Source organism: Aquarana catesbeiana, linkage group LG11 (genome assembly GCF_042186555.1).
Source record: "Aquarana catesbeiana isolate 2022-GZ linkage group LG11, ASM4218655v1, whole genome shotgun sequence".
Lineage (NCBI taxonomy): Eukaryota > Metazoa > Chordata > Amphibia > Anura > Ranidae > Aquarana > Aquarana catesbeiana.
Window position 1 is genome coordinate 77,320,252 of NC_133334.1, and position 19,710 is coordinate 77,339,961.

The 19,710-nt window shown below is 42.1% G+C and overlaps 1 protein-coding gene and 1 long non-coding RNA gene across 3 annotated transcripts in view; one reads left to right on the plus strand and one right to left on the minus strand.

The window, feature by feature from the left end:
* SYT12 (synaptotagmin 12) overlaps nt 1–19,710 on the plus strand; it is a 170,354-nt gene that overhangs the window by 147,230 nt on the left and 3,414 nt on the right. For both annotated transcript variants that reach the window (XM_073604557.1, XM_073604558.1), the window contains exon 7: nt 11,221–11,354. In XM_073604557.1, coding sequence (XP_073460658.1) covers nt 11,221–11,354 — 134 coding nt within the window. The remainder of the gene's footprint in view (nt 1–11,220; nt 11,355–19,710) is intronic.
* On the minus strand, nt 2,059–3,528 carry LOC141112969 (uncharacterized). Its single transcript, XR_012236676.1, has 3 exons — nt 3,398–3,528; nt 3,060–3,281; nt 2,059–2,338 (listed from the first exon to the last, which is right to left on the minus strand). It is a non-coding gene; the product is annotated as an uncharacterized lncRNA (long non-coding RNA).

Here is a 19,710-nt window from a genome sequence, read left to right on the forward strand (position 1 = left end):
CTTGCAACCCATTCTTAGTCCGGGGTTTTATGCAAGGGGTGATGCGGATTAATCCGCCAGTTAAATCACCTTTAAGCCCCTGGGACTTGAACTTAGTTTTGTCAGTGTTACAAAAACAGTCATTTGAACCGATACAGCATATTCCCTTAGTCCTTCTGACAAGGAAGCTGGTATTTTTGGTTGCTATATCCTCAGCAAGGAGGGTTTCGGAATTGGCTGCTCTTTCTTGTAAAGAGCCATATTTGATCATTCATTAGGACAGAGTGGTGTTACGCCCTCGACCAGGCTTTTTGCTAAAAGTGGTTTCAGGTTTTCACATGAACCAAGATATTGTCCTGCCATCGTTTTTTCCAAAACTATGTTCCAGTGAAGAAAAGTCACTACATTGTCTTGATGTGGTGAGAGCTGGTGAGAATCTATTTAAAGACAAGTGCTCAGATTCTTAAGACTGATGTCTTATTTATTCTGCCAGAGGGTCCTAAGAGGATAGGCAGTGTCGAAATCCACTGTCGCTAAGTGGATTCGGCAAGTTAAAATTCATACTTATAATTTAAGGGGTAATATTCCCCCTTTTCAAGTTAAGGCGCACTCTACCAGGGCGGTTAGTGCTTCTTGGGCAGTGCGTCACCAGGCCTCCGTGGCTCAGATCTGTAAAGCCGCAACTTGGTCTTCAGTGCATACATTCACAAAAATTTTATCAGGTGGATGTAAGGAGGTATAAGAATATCGCCTTTGGGCACAGTATGCTGCAGGCAGCAGTATAAGTCCTCAAGTCTGGGGGTACCCTGCGGGTTGTCTCTCCCTCCCCTCAAGTAGCATTGCTATGGGACGTCCCATTAAGTAACTACTTAGGCTCTGTGTCCCATGATGTATGATAAAGAAAATAGGATTTTTATTACAGCTTACCTGTAAAATCCTTTTCTTGGAGTACATCATGGGACAGATTGTGGACAAGGAAAAATTACTCCTGCGCTTGTGAGGGTCTGATTTGATTTTGGGAAGAGTAGTATTGTAAACTGTAACGAAGCTAGAAGAGATGGTAATGCTTGTCCCGCTGCCCAGAGAATGACCCCGGGGTGGTCAGGTAGGCTAAGTGGAGAATGATGGATGAAGGGCACGTGATCAAGCTCACATCAAAACATATAAAATTTATTTCAGAGGAAATAAAGAGCAAATAAAAACAGTAGAATAATACCAATACTACGTATCATGCAAACAGGTGACAAAATGTAAAAGACATCAAAAATTAAAAATGGGTTAAAAATATATCAAGAGCCCATGTTTAGGCAGGTATTTAGAGTTTAGCCAACTCTAAATACCTGCCTAAACATGGGCTCTTGATATATTTTTAACCCATTTTTAATTTTTGATGTCTTTTACATTTTGTCACCTGTTTGCATGATACGTAGTATTGGTATTATTCTACTGTTTTTATTTGCTCTTTATTTCCTCTGAAATAAATTTTATATGTTTTGATGTGAGCTTGATCACGCGCCCTTCATCCATCATTCTCCACTTAGTACATCATGGGACACAGAGGTCCCTCCCCTCTTTTGGGATTTAAGTATATTGCTTTGCTACAAAAACTGATGTGCTCCTGGAAGGAGGAGGGGTTATGTAGGGAGTGAACTTCCTTGATTGGGTATACCAGTGTCAACACCTGAAGGTGACCCATAACCCATTAAGGAATTACTTAGGCTCTGTGTCCCATGATGTACTCCAAGAAAAGGATTTTATGGGTAAGCTGTAATAAAAATCCTATTTTTTTTTCCTTTTTCCCTACTCTTCAAGAAGAACAAAGACTACATATTTTATGTTGTATGAGGCATGTGGAATTTTGTAGCCATAAAGATCTCTTTCGCATACAAGGACATATAATAAAGCCACTGTAGGGTGGGAGGAGGTCACATAATAGAAATCTGACCCTGGGTGGAATAGAAGGGTGCCATCATTGGAACACCAATTAAATGTTTAAAGGTACGTCCTATACTGATATTGTAGAAAGGAAAAAGTAAATTGGGCTTTGGACTTTTTTGGCACAGAAATCACTAAGGTAGATATAGGTTAAAATTTAATTTATTAAAGAATATATTTAAAAAGACTAAAGGTAAAAAGTGGGAATGAATACAGAATTCAGGTATTAGTCACACATTTACAGATTATACACTCCATACATAGCTTAATGGTGCAGTAGTTAGTTGAGTACTGATTGGGGATACCAATCATTTTAACATACGGTTATAGTATATTGGCAAATAAGCTATGCGGTGGTAACAGGCAGTGTCTGAGGTTTGCTCGACATGTTGCACGCCGCAGGCGCTTCTTCAGGAGCACAGACCTGAGTACTGTAATAGACAGAACATTCAATAAAATAGTGTATTATACATGCATTTTTCTAGATAGATATAGCTAGTAATATCATAAGTTACACAATATTGCCAACAGTGCCCATTAGAGGGTGCTAATCCCACAGGGTCCGGATGTAATTCGTATACTATGGGGACGTGTGCAACATGATATGCACAAAAGTTGCCGTACAGTTATATGGTATGTAGGTCTCTAAAGGTAAGATTGCTCCTCACGTACACTGTGGAGAGAGGAAAAGGAGAGGAAAAAAGAGGGGAAAAAGGGGGGGGGGGGGGGGGGCCCATTGAATAATGATAGATAATACATTGTAGATGTTGGATGGGAGTACTATTAAAAATATAATACTAATAGTCTAAACAGTAGACGCATCCATTTGTGGTGTCCTGTGGGACTGGGTATTTTTGGTGTTTAGCTGGTCTAATCCCTAGCCATATATATTGAACCCATAAGAAGTATAGTATTCATGATTTAATCCCGTGCAGGGTATAGTACTAGTAGTTTAATCGAGATCTGCTTGTAGATGGTGTCACACAGGACTAAGTAAATAGCGTGGGTCCTATATACATATAAATTTAAGGTTTAGAAGGTATGTATATCTGGGGGATTATCTGTGGATGTTAATGGATATAGTCTAAAAGGGTCCCCCCTAGATATTACTGCATCTATTACAGAGACAAATACATTTAACTTACCATGATATTTAATTTGTAATTGTGTATATAGACTGTAAGGATAAAAATGAAGCCAACAGCCTCTTAGCTAAGTATTTAGAGCATCCAATAGTTTGCTAGGGTAGTCTCATAGAATCATTTATCTGAAGAAAATCCAATCTCAGTTTAATAGTCAGTTAGGAGATATGGTAAGATTGGGTAGATCTTGCCTGTGTAGGAAGTTATTGTAGATCGGTAATCAGACTGCAGCGCCAGAGGGGTGGACCCAAAAAGAAAGGGAGATATGGTATAGTCAGCATAAGAACGAGTATTTGTATATAGGAGTCCTTTATCATTATAAAGGTTGAGTATTAGCTTACCTTTTAGGAGACCAAACTAATGAGAGCTGGGCGTCAGCGAAGTAGTTCCACACAGCCGCTCAATTCGGAGCGACTGGTTGTGTGGAATGTAACACGAGAGACGCCGCAGATGTCTCTTGTGCGCACGCTCTGCTTGTGGTCACCAATCGGAGGAGCCGATGTGATGTCATTCAAGCCGGCCGCTGATGCGCACTGCGCATGTCCCGATCCAGGGTGTCGGTGTGGCAACCGCCGACGCATTGGAGGGGGAAGGAGCAGTCGCATCTAGGCATCCTGGAAACCAGTACCGTGATGCGCCAATCACCCTAGTTGAGGGCATGGCGCTGGGCGGCCGCACAGTAACGATGACACACTCGGACATAGTGGGTTGCACTTACCATGGTCACAGAGGCGATGGATTCATACAGACCATGTATGAAATGAATGTACTATCTAAATAGATAAATAAGGAAATATAGGAAACATAGTGTTAGTATTTAAAGCGACTAATTTTTACATGACAATAATCAGGATATGGTTGTTGACAAAATAGCGGAGATGTGGTTGAGTACATATAGACAGGCAATAGGGGCCATCATAAATAATGGATACCAATTAGTCAAGTACATAGTTATTTAGTGACTATAGAGGAGGGAGGAGAGGGGGGAGGGGGGGATAAAGAAGGAGAGGGGGAAAAAGAGGGGAAGGGGGAATGGAAAAGGAAGAGGGGGGGAGAGGGGGAAGGGGGAATGGAAAAGGGGGGGGAAGGAGGGGGGGGTTTAATGGGGGGGGAGGAAAAATGAAGGGAAAAGAAAGAGGAAAGGTGAGGGAGGAAGAAGGGGTACACTGGATGGGGAGGAATGGGGGAAAGAGCTAGAAGATCCAACAGTGAAAGTGGTGGAAAGGGGAGACTAGTATATAGGGAAGGGGGAAAGGGAAGGGGAGAGGGAAGGAAAGGTCTCAAAAGTCACACAATAAATAATGCAATTCAAGTATAAATCATAAAAAGGGCTTGTAGGTTTGAGCCTCGTTAATGCCAGGAAAATGTGTGGCATTGAGGCGTTCTATCCACATAGTTTCTCTTTGGCATATTTTTTTGTCCCAATCTCCACCCCTGGGATCCTTGGGAACTACTGCCAATACAATAAAAGAAATCAGGGAGGTATCAAATCTGTGATAAAGGTCTAAGTGCCTACTCACTGCTGTAACCATTTTTCCTTCTCCTGAGTAGTATACGTGGTCTTTGATCCTACATCGTTAGGTGTCTGATAGTTTTACCCACGTAAAAAATGCCACATTGACATAACATGAGGTATACTACTCCATCAGTATCACAGTTTGCATGAAATTTTGGGGTGAAAGTTTCTCCATTTGGTAATGTAAATGTTTTTCCTACTTTGACCCATGGGCAAAAGGGGTATTTGCCACAACGGGAAATCCCTTGTTTAGATGGTTTTTGTTTTGGGGCAGTTAGATAATGGCTAGAAGTTAGTTGGTCACCCAGGGAGCTGGTTCGTCTGAAGGTGATTTGGGGGCAGGGGCCAATGTATTTTTTAATGATGGGGTCCTCGCGGAGGATCGACCAATGTTGACTTAAAATGTTTCGAAGTTGCTCGTGTTGTTTTGCGAGAATTTTGTGGTAAATCTCACCGATAGGTTTTTTCTTAAATAATAGCGAATTCCTTGGTTGACGTATAGCCTTATTGTAGGCGCTACGTAGTATTATTTTGGTGTATCCTCTCGCCAGTAGTCTGTTACGGAGTGCGTCCGCCTGAGATTTGAATTCCTCTAAGTGAGTACAATTACGGCGTAGTCTTATATACTGTGCGTATTGGATACTTTTGATAAGAGATCTGGGGTGAGCGCTTTTGGCGTGTAGTAGGGTGTTCCCTGCTGTTTCCTTCCTATATAATGTGGAAGCTAGACAGTTCTCCCTGTCTTTAAAAATTGTCAGATCTAAGAAGGTTATCTGTTGTGGGTGGGTGGAAACTGTGAATTTGAGGTTCAAGCTGTTATGGTTGATGATCTGAATAAATTTGTCAAGTAAGTCGTGAGTGCCTGTCCATACCAAGAATATATCATCGATATAACGTCGCCAGATAAGGGCGTGATCAGTATAAAGATTTAAGGCTTCGTTTGCAAAAATGATACGTTCCCACCCCCCCAGGTACAAGTTGGCGTAGGCCGGTGCACAGCATGTGCCCATGGCCACGCCTTGTACCTGGAGGAAGTGGGAACCTTTAAAACAAAAGTAGTTAGGGGTAAGCACAAATTTTAACAGTTCCAAGACAAATTCACAATAGTCCCAGCTGTAGTGATCCTGTTCCCATAGGAACATGCTCGCCATCCCGATGCCCTGCTCGTGAGGGATGCTGGAGTAGAGGGACTCCACATCTAGGGTCACGAGAAGGGCATCGGGAGGGACGGGCAGTCCCTCTATTTGTTTAAGAAGATCTAATGTGTCACGAGTGTAGGATGGAAGGCCTAGTACGTGTGGCATTAGGACAAAGTCCACAAGGCGGCTGGCATTCTCTGTTAAAGACCCAATCCCAGATATGATAGGGCGGCCTGGGGGTGTTGTGCAGTGCTTGTGTACTTTTGGTAAGGCGTAAAATGTAGCCTCTCTGGGTTTTTTCACGTTTAGTTAATTACATGTGTATTGGTCGATTAGGCCCCTTCGGAACGCTAGTCCAATAATGTCCAGGTATTCTTGTTTGAACTCAGTAAAACGGGTCTCGGGTAGACGGGAATAGCAGTGTTTGTTTTGTAAAATCCTCATGACCATAGATTCGTAATATGTCTTTGTCGTGAGGACTATATTTCCGCCCTTATCTGAGGCCTTAATCCTTGATTGGGTATACCAGTGTCAACACCTGAAGGTGACCCATAACCCATTAAGGAATTAATTAGGCTCCGTGTCCCATGATGTACTCCAAGAAAAGGATTTTACAGGTAAGCTGTAATAAAAATCCTATTTTTTTTTCCTTTTTCCCTACTCTTCAAGAAGAACAAAGACTACATATTTTATGTTGTATGAGGCATGTGGAATTTTGTAGCCATAAAGATCTCTTTCGCATACAAGGACATATAATAAAGCCTCTGTAGGGTGGGAGGAGGTCACATAATAGAACTCTGACCCTGGGTGGAATAGAAGGGTGCCATCATTGGAACACCATCGACATAAGTTCTCCCTGATATATTTATTTTATATATATTGCAATACTGCAGCAGAAAACTTGCCAGGCAGAAGAGCTGATAGGGGTGATATATGTATGTAATGGCTTGTTCTGGAATATTAAGGTGGCTACAAAAGTAATGATCTCAAGTGTTAGCATTAAGGAATAATGTTGGCTGGAACCCCATCCTAGCGCCCAGACATTGTATTTATCAACTTGCAGAACAGTTTTCGACCAGCAGATATATTACAGCTTGGCTTCTGGCATATTTAACACATTACTCCTGGAATACCAATAAGCATTTAGAAGTTTTCTAAATGTAAGTGTTCTGGCTGTTTCTGTCTAGTTATTTACAGTATCTCACAAAAGTGAGTACACCCCTCACATTTTTGTAAATATTTTATTATATCTTTTCATGTGACAACACTGAAGAAATCACACTTTGCTACAATGTAAAGTAGTGAGTGTACAGCTTGTATAACAGTGTATATTTGCTGTCCCCTCAAAATAACTTAACAAACAGCCATTAACCACTTGCTTACTGGGCACTTAAACCCCCCTCCTGCCCAGACCAATTTTGAGCTTTCAGCGCTGTCGCACTTTGAATGACAATTGCGCGGTCATACAACACTGTACCCAAATGAAATTTTTATCATTTTTTTTCCCACAAATAGAGCTTTCTTTTGGTGGTATTTAATCACAGCTGGGATTTTTATTTTTTGCTAAACAAACAAAAAAAGATGGAAATTTTTTAGAAAAAAAAAATCATGTTTAATAGTTTGTTATAAAATTTTGCAAACAGGTAATTTTTCTCCTTCATTGATATGCTCTGATGAGGCGGCACTGGTGGGCACTGATAGGCTGCACTGATGGGCACGGATAGGCACAGATAAGGCGGCACTGATAGGCACAGTTAAGGCGGCACTGATGGGGACAGATAAGACAGTACTGATGGGCACAGATAAGGCGGCACGGATGGGTGGCACGGATGGGCACTGATAGGTACCACTGATGGGGGGCACTGATGGGCGGCACTGATGGGCACTTATGGGCACTGGTAGGTGACACTGATGGGCACTGATAGGTTGCACTGATGTGGGTGCTGATGTGGGTGCTGATGGGTGGCACTGATGGGTGGCACTGTGGGCACTGATGGGTGGCACTGTGGGCACTGATGGGTGGTGCTGATTGATGGCACTGTGGGCACGGATGGGTGACGCTGGTGGACACTGGTAGGCAGCACTGCTGCCTATTGCTTTGTGTCAGAAGATCGCCGTGATCGGGACTGATGTCCCGATCACGGCCGCCGGTGATCAGGTTTTTTCTTTCCTCCTCACGCTGTCAGCGCGAGGAGGAAAAATAGCCGATTACCGGCTCTGTTTACATCACATGATCAGCTGTCATTGGCTGACAGCTGATCATGTGGTAAGGGGTCGGGACCAACCCCTTACTCTGATCTGTGATCAGGCGAGTCTCATAGACTCGCTGATCACCGAGCGCACCGCGCGCGCCCTGCAGGGGGCGCGCAGGCCGCTCGTGCACGGGACGACGTCAATAGATCCGCGCTGTTGCCATCATTTGGCAATGGCCCGGATCTGAAGCGGTTAATGTCTAAACCGCTGGCAACAAAAGTGAGTAGACCCCTAAGTGAAAATGTCCAATTTGGGCCCAAAGTGTCAATATTTTGTGCCGCCACCATTATTTTTCAGCACTGCCCTAGTTCTTTCCACTCCTCCATGACGGCATCACGGAGCTGGTGGATGTTAGAGACCTTGCGCTCCTCCACCTTCCATCTGAGGATGCCCCACAGATGCTCAATAGGGTTTAGGTCTGGAGACATGCTTAGCCAGTCCATCACCTTTACCCTCAGCTTTAAAAAGGCAGTTGTTGTCTTGGAGGTGTGTTTGGGGTCATTATGTTGGAATACTGTCCTGTGGCCCAGTCTCTGAAGGGAGGGGATCATGCTGTGCTTCAGTATGTCACAGTACATGTTGGCATTCATGATTCCCTCAATGAACTGTAGCTCCCCAGTGTCTGCAGCACTCATGCAGCCCCAGACCATGACACTACCACCACCATGCTTGACTGTAGGCAAGACACACTTGTCTTTGTACTCTTCACCTGGTTGCAGCCACACATGCTTGACATCATCTGAACCAAATAAGTTTATCTTGGTCTCATCAGAACACAGGCCATGGTTCCAGTAATCCATGTCCTTAGTCGGCTTGTCTTCAGCAAACTGTTTGCGGGATTTCTTGTGCATCATCTTTAGAAGAGGCTTCCTTCTGGGATGACAGCCATGCAGACCAATTTGATGCAGTGTGCGGAGTATGGTCTGAGCACTGACAGGCTGACCCCACCCCCACCCCTTCAACCTCTGCAGCAAAGCTGGCAGCACTCATACATCTATTTCCCAAAGACAACCTCTGGATATGATGCTGAGCATGTGAACTCAACTTCTTTGGTTGACCATGGCAGGGCCTGTTCTGGGTGGAACCTGTCCTGTTAAACCACTGTATGTTCTTGGCCTCTGTGCTGCAGCTCAGTTTCAGGGTCTTGGCAATCTTCTTATAGCCTAGGCCATCTTTATATAGAGCAACAATTCTTTTTTTCAGATCCCCAGAGAGGTGCCATGTTGAACTTCCAGTGACCAGTATGAGAGAGTGAAAGCGATAACACCAAATTTAACCTGCTCCCCATTCACACATGACACCGGGAGGGAAAATGGCTAATTGGGTCCAATTTGGACATTTTCACTTAGGGGTGTACTCACTTTTGTTGCCGGCTATTTAGACATTAATGGCTGTGTGTTGAGTTATTTTGAGGGGACAGCAATGTCTCCATATCTAAACCCTATTGAGCATCTGTGGGGCATCCTCAGATGGAAGGTGGAGGAGCGCAAGGTCTCTAACATCCACCAGCTCCATGATGCTGTCATGGAGGAGTGGAAAGAACTAGGGCAGTGCTGAAAAATAATGGTGGCCGCACAAAATATTGACACTTTGGGGCCAATTTGGACATTTTCACTTAGGGGTGTACTCACTTTTGTTGCCAGCGGTTTAGACATTAATGGCTGTGTGTTGAGTTATTTTGAGGGGACAGCAAATTTACACTGTTATGCAAGCTGTACACTCACTACTTTACATTGTAGCAATTTCTTCAGTGTTGTCACATGAAAAGATATAATAAAGCATTTACAAAAATTTGAGGGGTGTACTCACTTTTGTGAGATACTGTATATTTAAAAGATAACAGGCTGGAGTAAGAATAATGAGACTGATTTGCTATGCAAGACAAATCACTCTCTATTAGATCTTCTCAACGACAATGGTTGCAATGGCAGCTGGCATGACTGCAGGTTTCATAAAAGTCTAGGGGCCAGGAGAACAATACATTTTTGCTATAATTAATTTGGCTGTGCTTGGCCCAAAACTGATAGAAACGATAGTTTACAGAGGTTTAGGGTGCCCCACTTTACAGTCAACCACACCAACCCCATTGGCATCTTTAGAGCTGTGAGATGGCCCATCAACCCAAGAAGAAGAGCAGAAAATAAAAAGAGAAACTGGGAAAACTGAACCACAGAGCAGAGATGGTGATAGGTATCCCAGGAGCCACATATCAAGTCAAAGCCTGCTGTGTTATAGTGAATAGCAGTCTCAGCCTGGACCCTGCCCAGGCCACACACCCAATATGTTTCACTCTGCCCACCAGAGCTTACTCATGGGGATGGATAAGAGAGCAGAGACTGAGCTGCCTAAACATTACAGTCTATTTGTACAAAATACACAATTTTTTTCTAGATTTACCAAAACTATATAATGTGAGGGTTTTCCTAAACAACCTATTAGTTTATATAGCATCAGACAGGTTCTTGAACTACACAAATAATGGTAGAGTAAGGTGACCTGAGTTTCAAAATTAAATCTGGAGACACGCCACTGACCATGCCCACTTTTATTGGCTACACTAAATGATGAGTGTGGCCAAATTGTGCAAAGAGTGGGAGTGGCTTAAAGGGGTATGACTTAATAACATCTAAGCCTACTTTGCTCTGGGTCAAGAGTGCCTGACATGCAAAGTAGTAGTAGAGTGTGGGGGCTAAAATGAAGTCCCAGAGTGCCTCCCAATCAAAAACTTTTCCCTCCTCCTGCTCCAGGTCAAGTGTTGGTAAGGCAGATTACCCGGCAGCTGCCAGGGTCAGGGACACAATTATTAAAGCTGGAATGATATCAGAAACACTATTAGGGACACTTTTTTCTCAAAGACTGTCCCCTGAAGTCGGGGACATATGGCCACCCTATGGTAGAGCAAAAGAAGATTATACAATCAGATGTATGGTCACGCAATACATGTAACATACATTTTCAGCTTTATATGGAGATCAAAAAGAGTAAACAAAAAAGGTACTGTAAATTGAAAAGTTGTATTTATTCTAAAATATATTTTTTAAATAACTAAGCACTGTTCATATTTAACACACAGTCATGAAAAATATTGCATCTTTGGAAGCATATATACTTCCAGACATTCAGGGATTTCAGTTTGTGGCTCCTGTACACTCTTTGTTAAGGTTTTGCAGGTCACAAGCAAAATCTGCTTTTTGGTGTCAGCATGCAGTGCAGGCAGACTCTTGATCCAAATTAACGTGCTTCTTTTTATTCCCAGATCCATTTGTAAAGGTGTACCTTCTGCAAGATGGCAGAAAGATCAGCAAGAAAAAGACCGCAGTGAAGCGGGATGACAGAAATCCGGTCTTTAACGAAGCCATGATTTTCTCTGTACCAGCCATAGTACTGCAGGTGAGTCATCACAATCATAAGTAAAAGGCTGTACTTCTCTGAACAGGATCCTCAGAATAGCAGCTCCCAGGGAGCCTGAGATTGAAAATGTGGCTGTGAATACATTGTGCTATTTTTCAAAAGAGCATTTGTATTCCTGGCTTATTGTAGCTTTAGCTCATGCTCAACCTTCATGACATACCTAGATAAATGCATTAAATTACATTTAAACGAAGAACAGGATAATACAGTTAACTATTTAATGCATATCCACTACCTGACCCTGATTTCTATTTTAGGGATAGCTTTCTTAGAGTTTTTCTGCTACCACCATTGCCACTTAGGGGTTGATTTACCAAAGACAAAAAGGCTAACTTTGCAAGGGAATTTTCCCCAATGCTCAGTGAATGCGGTGAAATTTCACCTGGCAAAGAATACCCAGTCATGTGCATAATTGGATGATTGAAGTCAGCAGAGCTTCACTTTGCTCATTAAGCTTTGGGGATAATACCCTTGCAAAGTGCAACTTCCCTTTAAAAATTAACAGCCTGTTTGCCTTTGCTTTAAAGATTTAAAGGGATACATTTTTCCTCTTTTGATTTTCAATATTTAGTTACTATATTGTTAATGTTAAAAGACAAAAAAACACAAGCATATCCTTTAATTTGAGATTCCACCTGTCTACACAGCTAGAGCAAATTGAGGTTACTAAGCAAATACTAACTTTCTGATGTGCAGTACTTACATAGACAACAACCCTCGACACCCATATAGCATGCTTGGGCTTGAAAATGACAGATCCCTCAAGGACCTACCACTGCACAAAAAGCATGATCTGGCATCATTTGCCTACTACCTCTTAGCCTGTAAAGGTGCCCATAGACAGTAGATGGCAGAAAACCAGTAAAAGAACACTACAGTATGTCAGAGTTTGCCTATCATCTCAATGTCTGTTAACAATAAACATCTGCCAAGGTTATCAGCACTTCCCACTGAGGGAATTAGGCTTAGCCCATCATAAAATATTTTAATTTTGCCATGCTTTGAACCTCAGGGTAATTGAAGCCATTAGGATTACATGGCATGGAATAAAATGTTTTATTCAGGGTTAATCACTGGTCCGGCTATCCCCTACTCTTACTACCTTCAGGTGATCCCTGAAAACTCATCTCTTCAGGGAAGCCTGTCATGTCTCCAACTAATCTCCTACAGCTTCCATCAGCTCATTCCCCACAGTTACAACCTTTTGTACCACCTGTCCCACCCTATTAGATTGTAAGCTCTTCTGAGCAGGGCCCTCTTAATACTCTTGTATTTTATTGTATTGTAACTGTATATTCTCCTTTTATATTGTAAAGTGCTGCGTAAACTGTTGGCGCTATATAAATCCTGTATAATAATAATAATTAATTTCCTAAAACCCATTTAGACCTGCTTGATGCTGACAGATATCCTACTTGACTAGCAAAAGACCCCTTCTCCAACTCAGTTTCAAAATTTACACATAATTCATAAAATCATACATGATAAATTTACATTACTATTGACTAAATATTTGAATGTGGAAGAAAATACTGAACTGACCAATGTCTAGGCTATCGTATACAGGAAGCAAAATAGAATTCTTCCACCTCCTGGCTGACATGTCTATCTGAGGAGCTCTGGACCTGCATGCTACATTTGGCTGAAATAAAACACTTTTAAGGTACACGGTACTGGGTCCCATGTGCTATAGTTTATGCCCCTGAGTCATGTTAACTTTTGTGAAGTTAGTCCAGTGAACCGATGTTTAAATTGCCAGAATCTATGATGTCCTCTTCCAGATCCTGCTGCTATTTGCTGTCTGAGAGAAATTCAATCTTAACCTTGTAGGAAATGTTCTGACAAGAAGAAGAGAATGGACTGTAGCAGACATGGGAGAGAAAAAAATACTTCTAGGGTCAAAAGGTCTGCATTATGGCTTGCTAGTGAAATGTAGCACCCCTCACCATGACAATGGAAAATAGGGACATTGCAATGAACACTTTTTACCATAGAATAACTTTTTCACAGCTCATAGTATTTAAGTCTTTCACTGTCAGAAAAAAGTATGTAGCATAAAATTCCCTATAATTTAGGAAATGTGAGCTGACCCCCTGTAGTCTTTTGTAGTAAATTTTGTCAGTCAAGATTTTCCCCAAAACAGACTCCTAGCAGAATATTTTCTATCATGCTGTCCTCAATGCTCTGGAAGTGTTTTAAAGCATGATTCTTTATTTGCTTTGAAAATCAGTGAAAATAATATAATGATCCTGAAGAAACCTTAAAATGTATTAAATTACAACTGGGTAGTCTTTCAGCTAATTTCATTTAAGGGAAATGACTAAGCCCTTTATTTTATTATTCAACCGTTTGCTCAAGAAGGAGCAAGTATTTGTTTTTTGTTTTTTAAGAGTACCAGTCCAGTTTACCTTTAGACTGCTGTCTCCCAGTCTACCCTATTAAATAACTGCTTGGACCTTGATTAAATGTGATGGGAATTTTGAATACTACTTAGCAGTTATCTTGTTTTCAAAAGCATTTTTGACACATTAAAATGTCCCATTTATTTAAACCAGGCAAACTGTGAGATTCTGCTGGTTCCAATGTGAACCCAATACACTGATTAATTATATCAGTTTGTGTTACTGTGACACAACTAAACTGGCCATGTATACAAATATTAGATGCTCAACCAAGTTCTAGGTGCTCAATAAGTCAGCCAGCTTCAGTGGCCCCAAAACTTTTGGCTTACACATATTTGACTAACCCTGTATGATTTGGTTGTTCTGCTGTCCATCTTAAAGTGTGTTTCCACTTTTACAGTCAAATTGGGATAACACCTACTTTATATTAGTTACATGTCCTCATTTACAGTGCACACGGAAAGTATTTACAACGCTTCACTTTTTCCATATTTTGTTATGTTACAGCCTTATTCCAAAATGGATTAAATTCATTATTTTCCCTCAAATTCTACAAATAATACCCCAGAATGGAAAAGGTAATTTTACTGCGCTATCCTAATAAATCAATTTTACTGCGCTATCCTAATAAATCAATTGAAAAAAGCTGCAACTATAATGTGAGACACACACACTAAATATAACATAAAAAAGAAAGCTGCGCTGTATGATTATGGTGATCAAAGAATAAAGTGACTTGTAAGTGATTTATCTGGATAAATGGAGATATGAAAACTCCATGTAGCCCACTAATACATAAATAATTATACGTAATCACAATTGAAATGTGCAAAAAATGATTAAATAAAACAAAAAAACAAATAAAAATTGCAAAAGTTCTCCAACAAGATCCAGTCCACTCCGATGGGCTGTTAAAAAGAAGCTCCACTGAATATACAGTTCATAATAGTATTCCAAGTGATGAATCCTCAGCCCTCTATTCAGTATTGACATGCGACCACAACACCAAAGAAGATGTGATAGAGTGCGACAGTAAAGTTCCTCCACCAGTAGTAATACTTACCAGCTTGTTAGATCTCTTGTTTAAGGAGATCACAACTGCCTGTGCATTATATCCCCAGCCCTGGGTCTTTGTGCTTGGATAGCTAGATGTTCCCAGACTCTCTGCTCAGGGTATCCTCTGTACAACTGATGTTCGCTCATTCCCCATAAAAGGACATAAAGGCTTCCATAGTGTAACTAGTTTTAAAAAACATTTATTAAAAATAAACAGTAATGCACTTACAAGTTCGCTGTAGATATATAGCGTTTAGGATAAAAAACGAGCTGGCCGGCTCCCAATAGCTGCCCGTTGCTTCCGGGACTAGCATGGTATGTGGTAATAATGACAACAGAAAAGAAGTTTGTTTGAAATCTTTGCGAATTTATTAAAAATAAAAATGAAAAAAATCCCATGTACATAAGTATTCATAGCCTTTGCCATGACACTCAAAATTGAGCTCAGGTGCATCCTGTTTCCACTGATAATCCTTGAGAGGTTTCTAAAACTTGATTAGAGTGCACCTGTGGTAAATTCAGTTGATTGGACATAATTTGGAAAGGCACACATCTGTCTATATAAGATCCAACAGTTAACAGTGCATGTCAGAGCACAAACCAAGCCATGAAGTCCAAGGAATTATCTTTAGACCTCCGAGACCAGATTGTATCGAGGCACAGATCTGGAGAAGGGTACAGAAAAAGTTCTCCAGCATTGCAGGTCCCAATGAGCACAGTGGCCTCCATCATCTGTATATGGAAGAAGTTTGGAACCACCAGGACTCTACCTAGGGCGATCGAGGGAGAAGGGAAAAAAAGCAAACAGAATATTGGCATGCATTAAAAAGGGGATCAACTCCAGAGATAAAATGATAATTCTCCCAATCTACAAGAATCTGGTCTGGCCGCACCTAGAGTATGCTGTCCAGTTCTGGGCACCATACCTCAGGAAGGATGATGTACTGGAAATGGAGCAAGTACAAAGAAGGGCAACAAAGCTAATAAAGGGTCTGGAGGATATTAGTTATAAGGAAACGTTGCGAGCACTGAACCACTGAGACGCTTGAGAGGGGATATTGTATACATCTATTCATGTGCACTCTGTCAGTTCAAATAGAGAGAAATGGGCAATTAATCTACTCTCTATAGTGGGGAGTCCATACACGAGAGTTCAAATGCAGCAAGGTGTGTAGATGGTCACAGATGGGCTGACTTTGGATGGCTACCGGCTCATAACAAGCTAGAAGGGGCTCTGTAGTCAGTAAAAAATGAAGAAGAGAGCAGCACCATCTAAGTGCAGCGTGATAAAAACATTTTAATATAGGACAGACGATTTTAAACTCACAAGATTGTAGAGATTACAGCGCATGTGAAATGGTATAGGAAGTTCATCCACTCCTGGGGAAAGGCGGTCGACTCACAGGTGGAGAGGCAGCTGATGTTCCCGGCTGGCTCCCAACGCTTCCTGGTTCTCAGATTTGGCTCAGGGGCGGCTGGACGGGCGTCTGATTACACAATGGGCACTGGTATGTCAGGCTGGATTGGACTGATCAAGCTCATGTGAACAAAGATGAGCTTTTTTTACATAGCAATGGAGATAATGCAGAGGTAGAAAAGAAGGGGGGATTTTGATAAAATACTTTTTTATATATAACAAGAAAGAATTAAAAATTCTATGATCAGGAAGCAGCTGAAATGGAAGATAGATGAACTGAGGTAAAGAAAAAAGTATATAACTAAATGAGTAAAGGTTAAAATTAAAAATAAAAATAGACATGAAGATAAAGGATAAAAATAAAATAAAAATAAAGGGAGAGGGGATATGATTTCAATTTATAAATACCGTACTGGTGACCCCACAATAGGGATAAAACATTTTCACGAAAGGGAGTTTAACAAGACACTAAAATCAGAAGAAAAGAGGTTTAACCTTACACTACGTAGAGGGTTCTTTACTGTAATGCTGCGTACACACGGTCGGAATTTGCGACAACAAATGTTCGATGTGAGCTTGTTGTCGGAAATTCCGACCGTGTGTAGGCTCCATCGGACATTTGCTGTCGGAATTTCCGACAACAAAAATTTGAGAGCTGAACAAAATCCATTGTCGGAAATTCCGATCGTGTACACAATTCCAGTGCACAAAATTTCACGCATGCTCAGAATCAAGCAGAAGAGCCGCACTGGCTATTGAACTTCATTTTTCTCCGCTCATCCTACGTGTTGTACGTCACCGCGTTTTTGACCGTGTGTATGCAAGTTTGAGCCAACATCCGTCGGAAATAAATCCACGGTTTTGTGTCCGATCGTGTGTACGTGGCGTAAGAGTGGCAAGGAATTCCCTTCCACAGGCGGTGGTCTCAGCAGGGAGCATCGATAGTTTCAAAAAAACTATTAGATAAGCACCTGAACGACCGCAACATACAGGGATATACAATATAAAACTGACATATAATCACACACATAGATTGGACTTGATGGACTTGTGTCTTTTTTCAACCTCACCTACTATGTAACTAAGTGCCTTAGTCAGGGAGGTGACCAAGAACCCGATGGTCACCCTGACAGAGTTCCAGTGTTTATCTGTGGAGAGAGGAGAATCTTTCAGAAGAACAACCATCTCTGCAGCACTCCACCAACCAGATCTGTATGGTAGAGTGACCAGACGAAGGCCACCCTTCAATAAAAGGCACATGACTGCCTACCTGGAGTTTGACAAAAGGCACCTGAAGGACTCTCAGACCACGAGAAACAAAATTCTCTGGTCTGATGAAAAAAGATTGAACTCCTTGGCCTGAATGGCAAGTGCCATATCTGGAGGAAACCAGGCACCACTCATCTCCCGGCCAATACAATCCCTAAAGTGAAGCATGGTGGTGGTAGCATCATGTTGTGGGGATGTTTTTCAGTGGCAGGAACAGGGAGACTAGTCAGGATCCAGGGAAAGATGAATGCAGAAATGTATAGAGACATCCTTGATGAAAACCTGCTTCAGAGCACTTTGGACCTCAGACTGGGGCGAAGGTTCATCTTCCAACAAGACAACGACCCTAAGCACACAGCCGAGATAATAAAGGAGTGGCTATAGGCCAACATTTTGAATGTCCTTGAGTGGCCCAGCCAGAGTCCAGACTGGAACCTGATTCTAAAAGGATCTCTGGAGAGATCTGAAAATGGCTGTTCACCATCGAACCTGATGGAGCTTGAGAGGTCCTGCAAAGAAGAATGGGAGACAATGCCCAAAAATAGGTCACTTTAGAGAATGTCATCAGGGCAATCTTTCCTCATTTTGCTTCAGAGGAATAGAACGGTTGTCTCACTCACCCGGAGGAGGTGATAGGGAGAGAAGGCTACTGGGGAAAGAAGCATGGTGGATTGTTAGATTAAAAACTAGATCGCCCCAGGGGTTAAACCTAAAGTGGGATCTGGACTTGCACTTACGTTAAAAATGCCTCTCCCTATAGCCCCCCCTCTCTTCCTTTCTCTTTTCTGGGTTTTTTTCTCACATACCTGGATTATTAATTTTTATTTAATGTTTTTTGAATTTTATGGTGTGTTTCTTTATGCATATGTCTATGCGTGTATAAATGTATGCACGCGTGTACATGCGTGTGTATACATACATGTGCATATTGTCACTACAAGGTGTGTGAAAATTAGTGGCATACACATGGATCACCCTATATGTATTGCAGCTGATTCTCATTTTTGGATAATCGCCTGCAGTCAATTAACCACTTGCTGACCACTCCATGTACATATACGTCGACAGAATGGCACGGACCGGCAAATGGGCGTACAGGTACAGCTCTTTAAATTCGCGGGTCTCACCCCCTCCCCCACAGTTAGAACACATCCCTAGGACACACTTAACCCCTGCAGCGCCCCAGTTAACCACTTCAGCCCCGGAAGGATTTGCCCCCTTCCTGACCAGAGCACTTTTTGCAATTCGGCACTGCGTCGCTTTAACCGACAATTGTGCGGTCGTGCGAAGTGGCTCCCAAACAAAATGTATGTCCTTTTTTTCCCACAAATAGAGCTTTCTTTTGGTGGTATTTTTTACTTTTTGCTATAATAAATATCCCCCAAAAATATATAAAAAAAAAAAATTTTCCCTCAGTTTAGGCCGATATGTAATATTCTACATATTTTTGGTAAAAAAACCCCCACAATAAGCGTTTATTGATTGGTTTGCGCAAAAGTTATAGCGTCTACAAAATAGGGGATAGTTTTATGGCATTTTTATTAATAATTTTTTTACTAGTAATGGCGGCGATCAGCGATTTTTATCGTGACTGTGACAATACGGCGGACAGATTGGACACTTTTGGCGCTATTTTCGGACCATTCACATTTATACAACGATCAGTGCGATTAAAAATGCACTGATTACTGTATAAATGTGACCGGCAGTGAAGGGGTTAACCAGGAGGGGGCGCTGCAGGGGTTAAGTGTGTCCTAGGGAGTGATTCTAACTGTGGCGGGGATGAGCTATGTGTGACACGACAATGATCACCGCTCCCGATTACAGGGAGCTGTGATCAGTGTCCTGTCACTAGGCAGAACGGGGAAATGCGTGTTTACATCAGCATTTCCCCGTTCTTCCTCTCCGTGAGACATTCGCGGGTATCCCCACGGACATCGAATCCGCGGGACCCGCGGTCGGACTCATGGAGCTTGCGGCGGGCACGCGCGCCCGCTATCCGGACCTCGTGGGATCACGTACAGCTACGTAATTTCGTGCAGCGGAGCCATCCTGCCACCGTATAACTGCGGCGGATGGTCCGCACGCGGTTAAAGTGACGCAGTGCCAAATCGCAAAAAGTGCTCTGGTCTTTGGCCAGCCAAATGGTCCGGGGCTTAAGTGGTTAAGATAATCAATGAGTGGAGCCTGT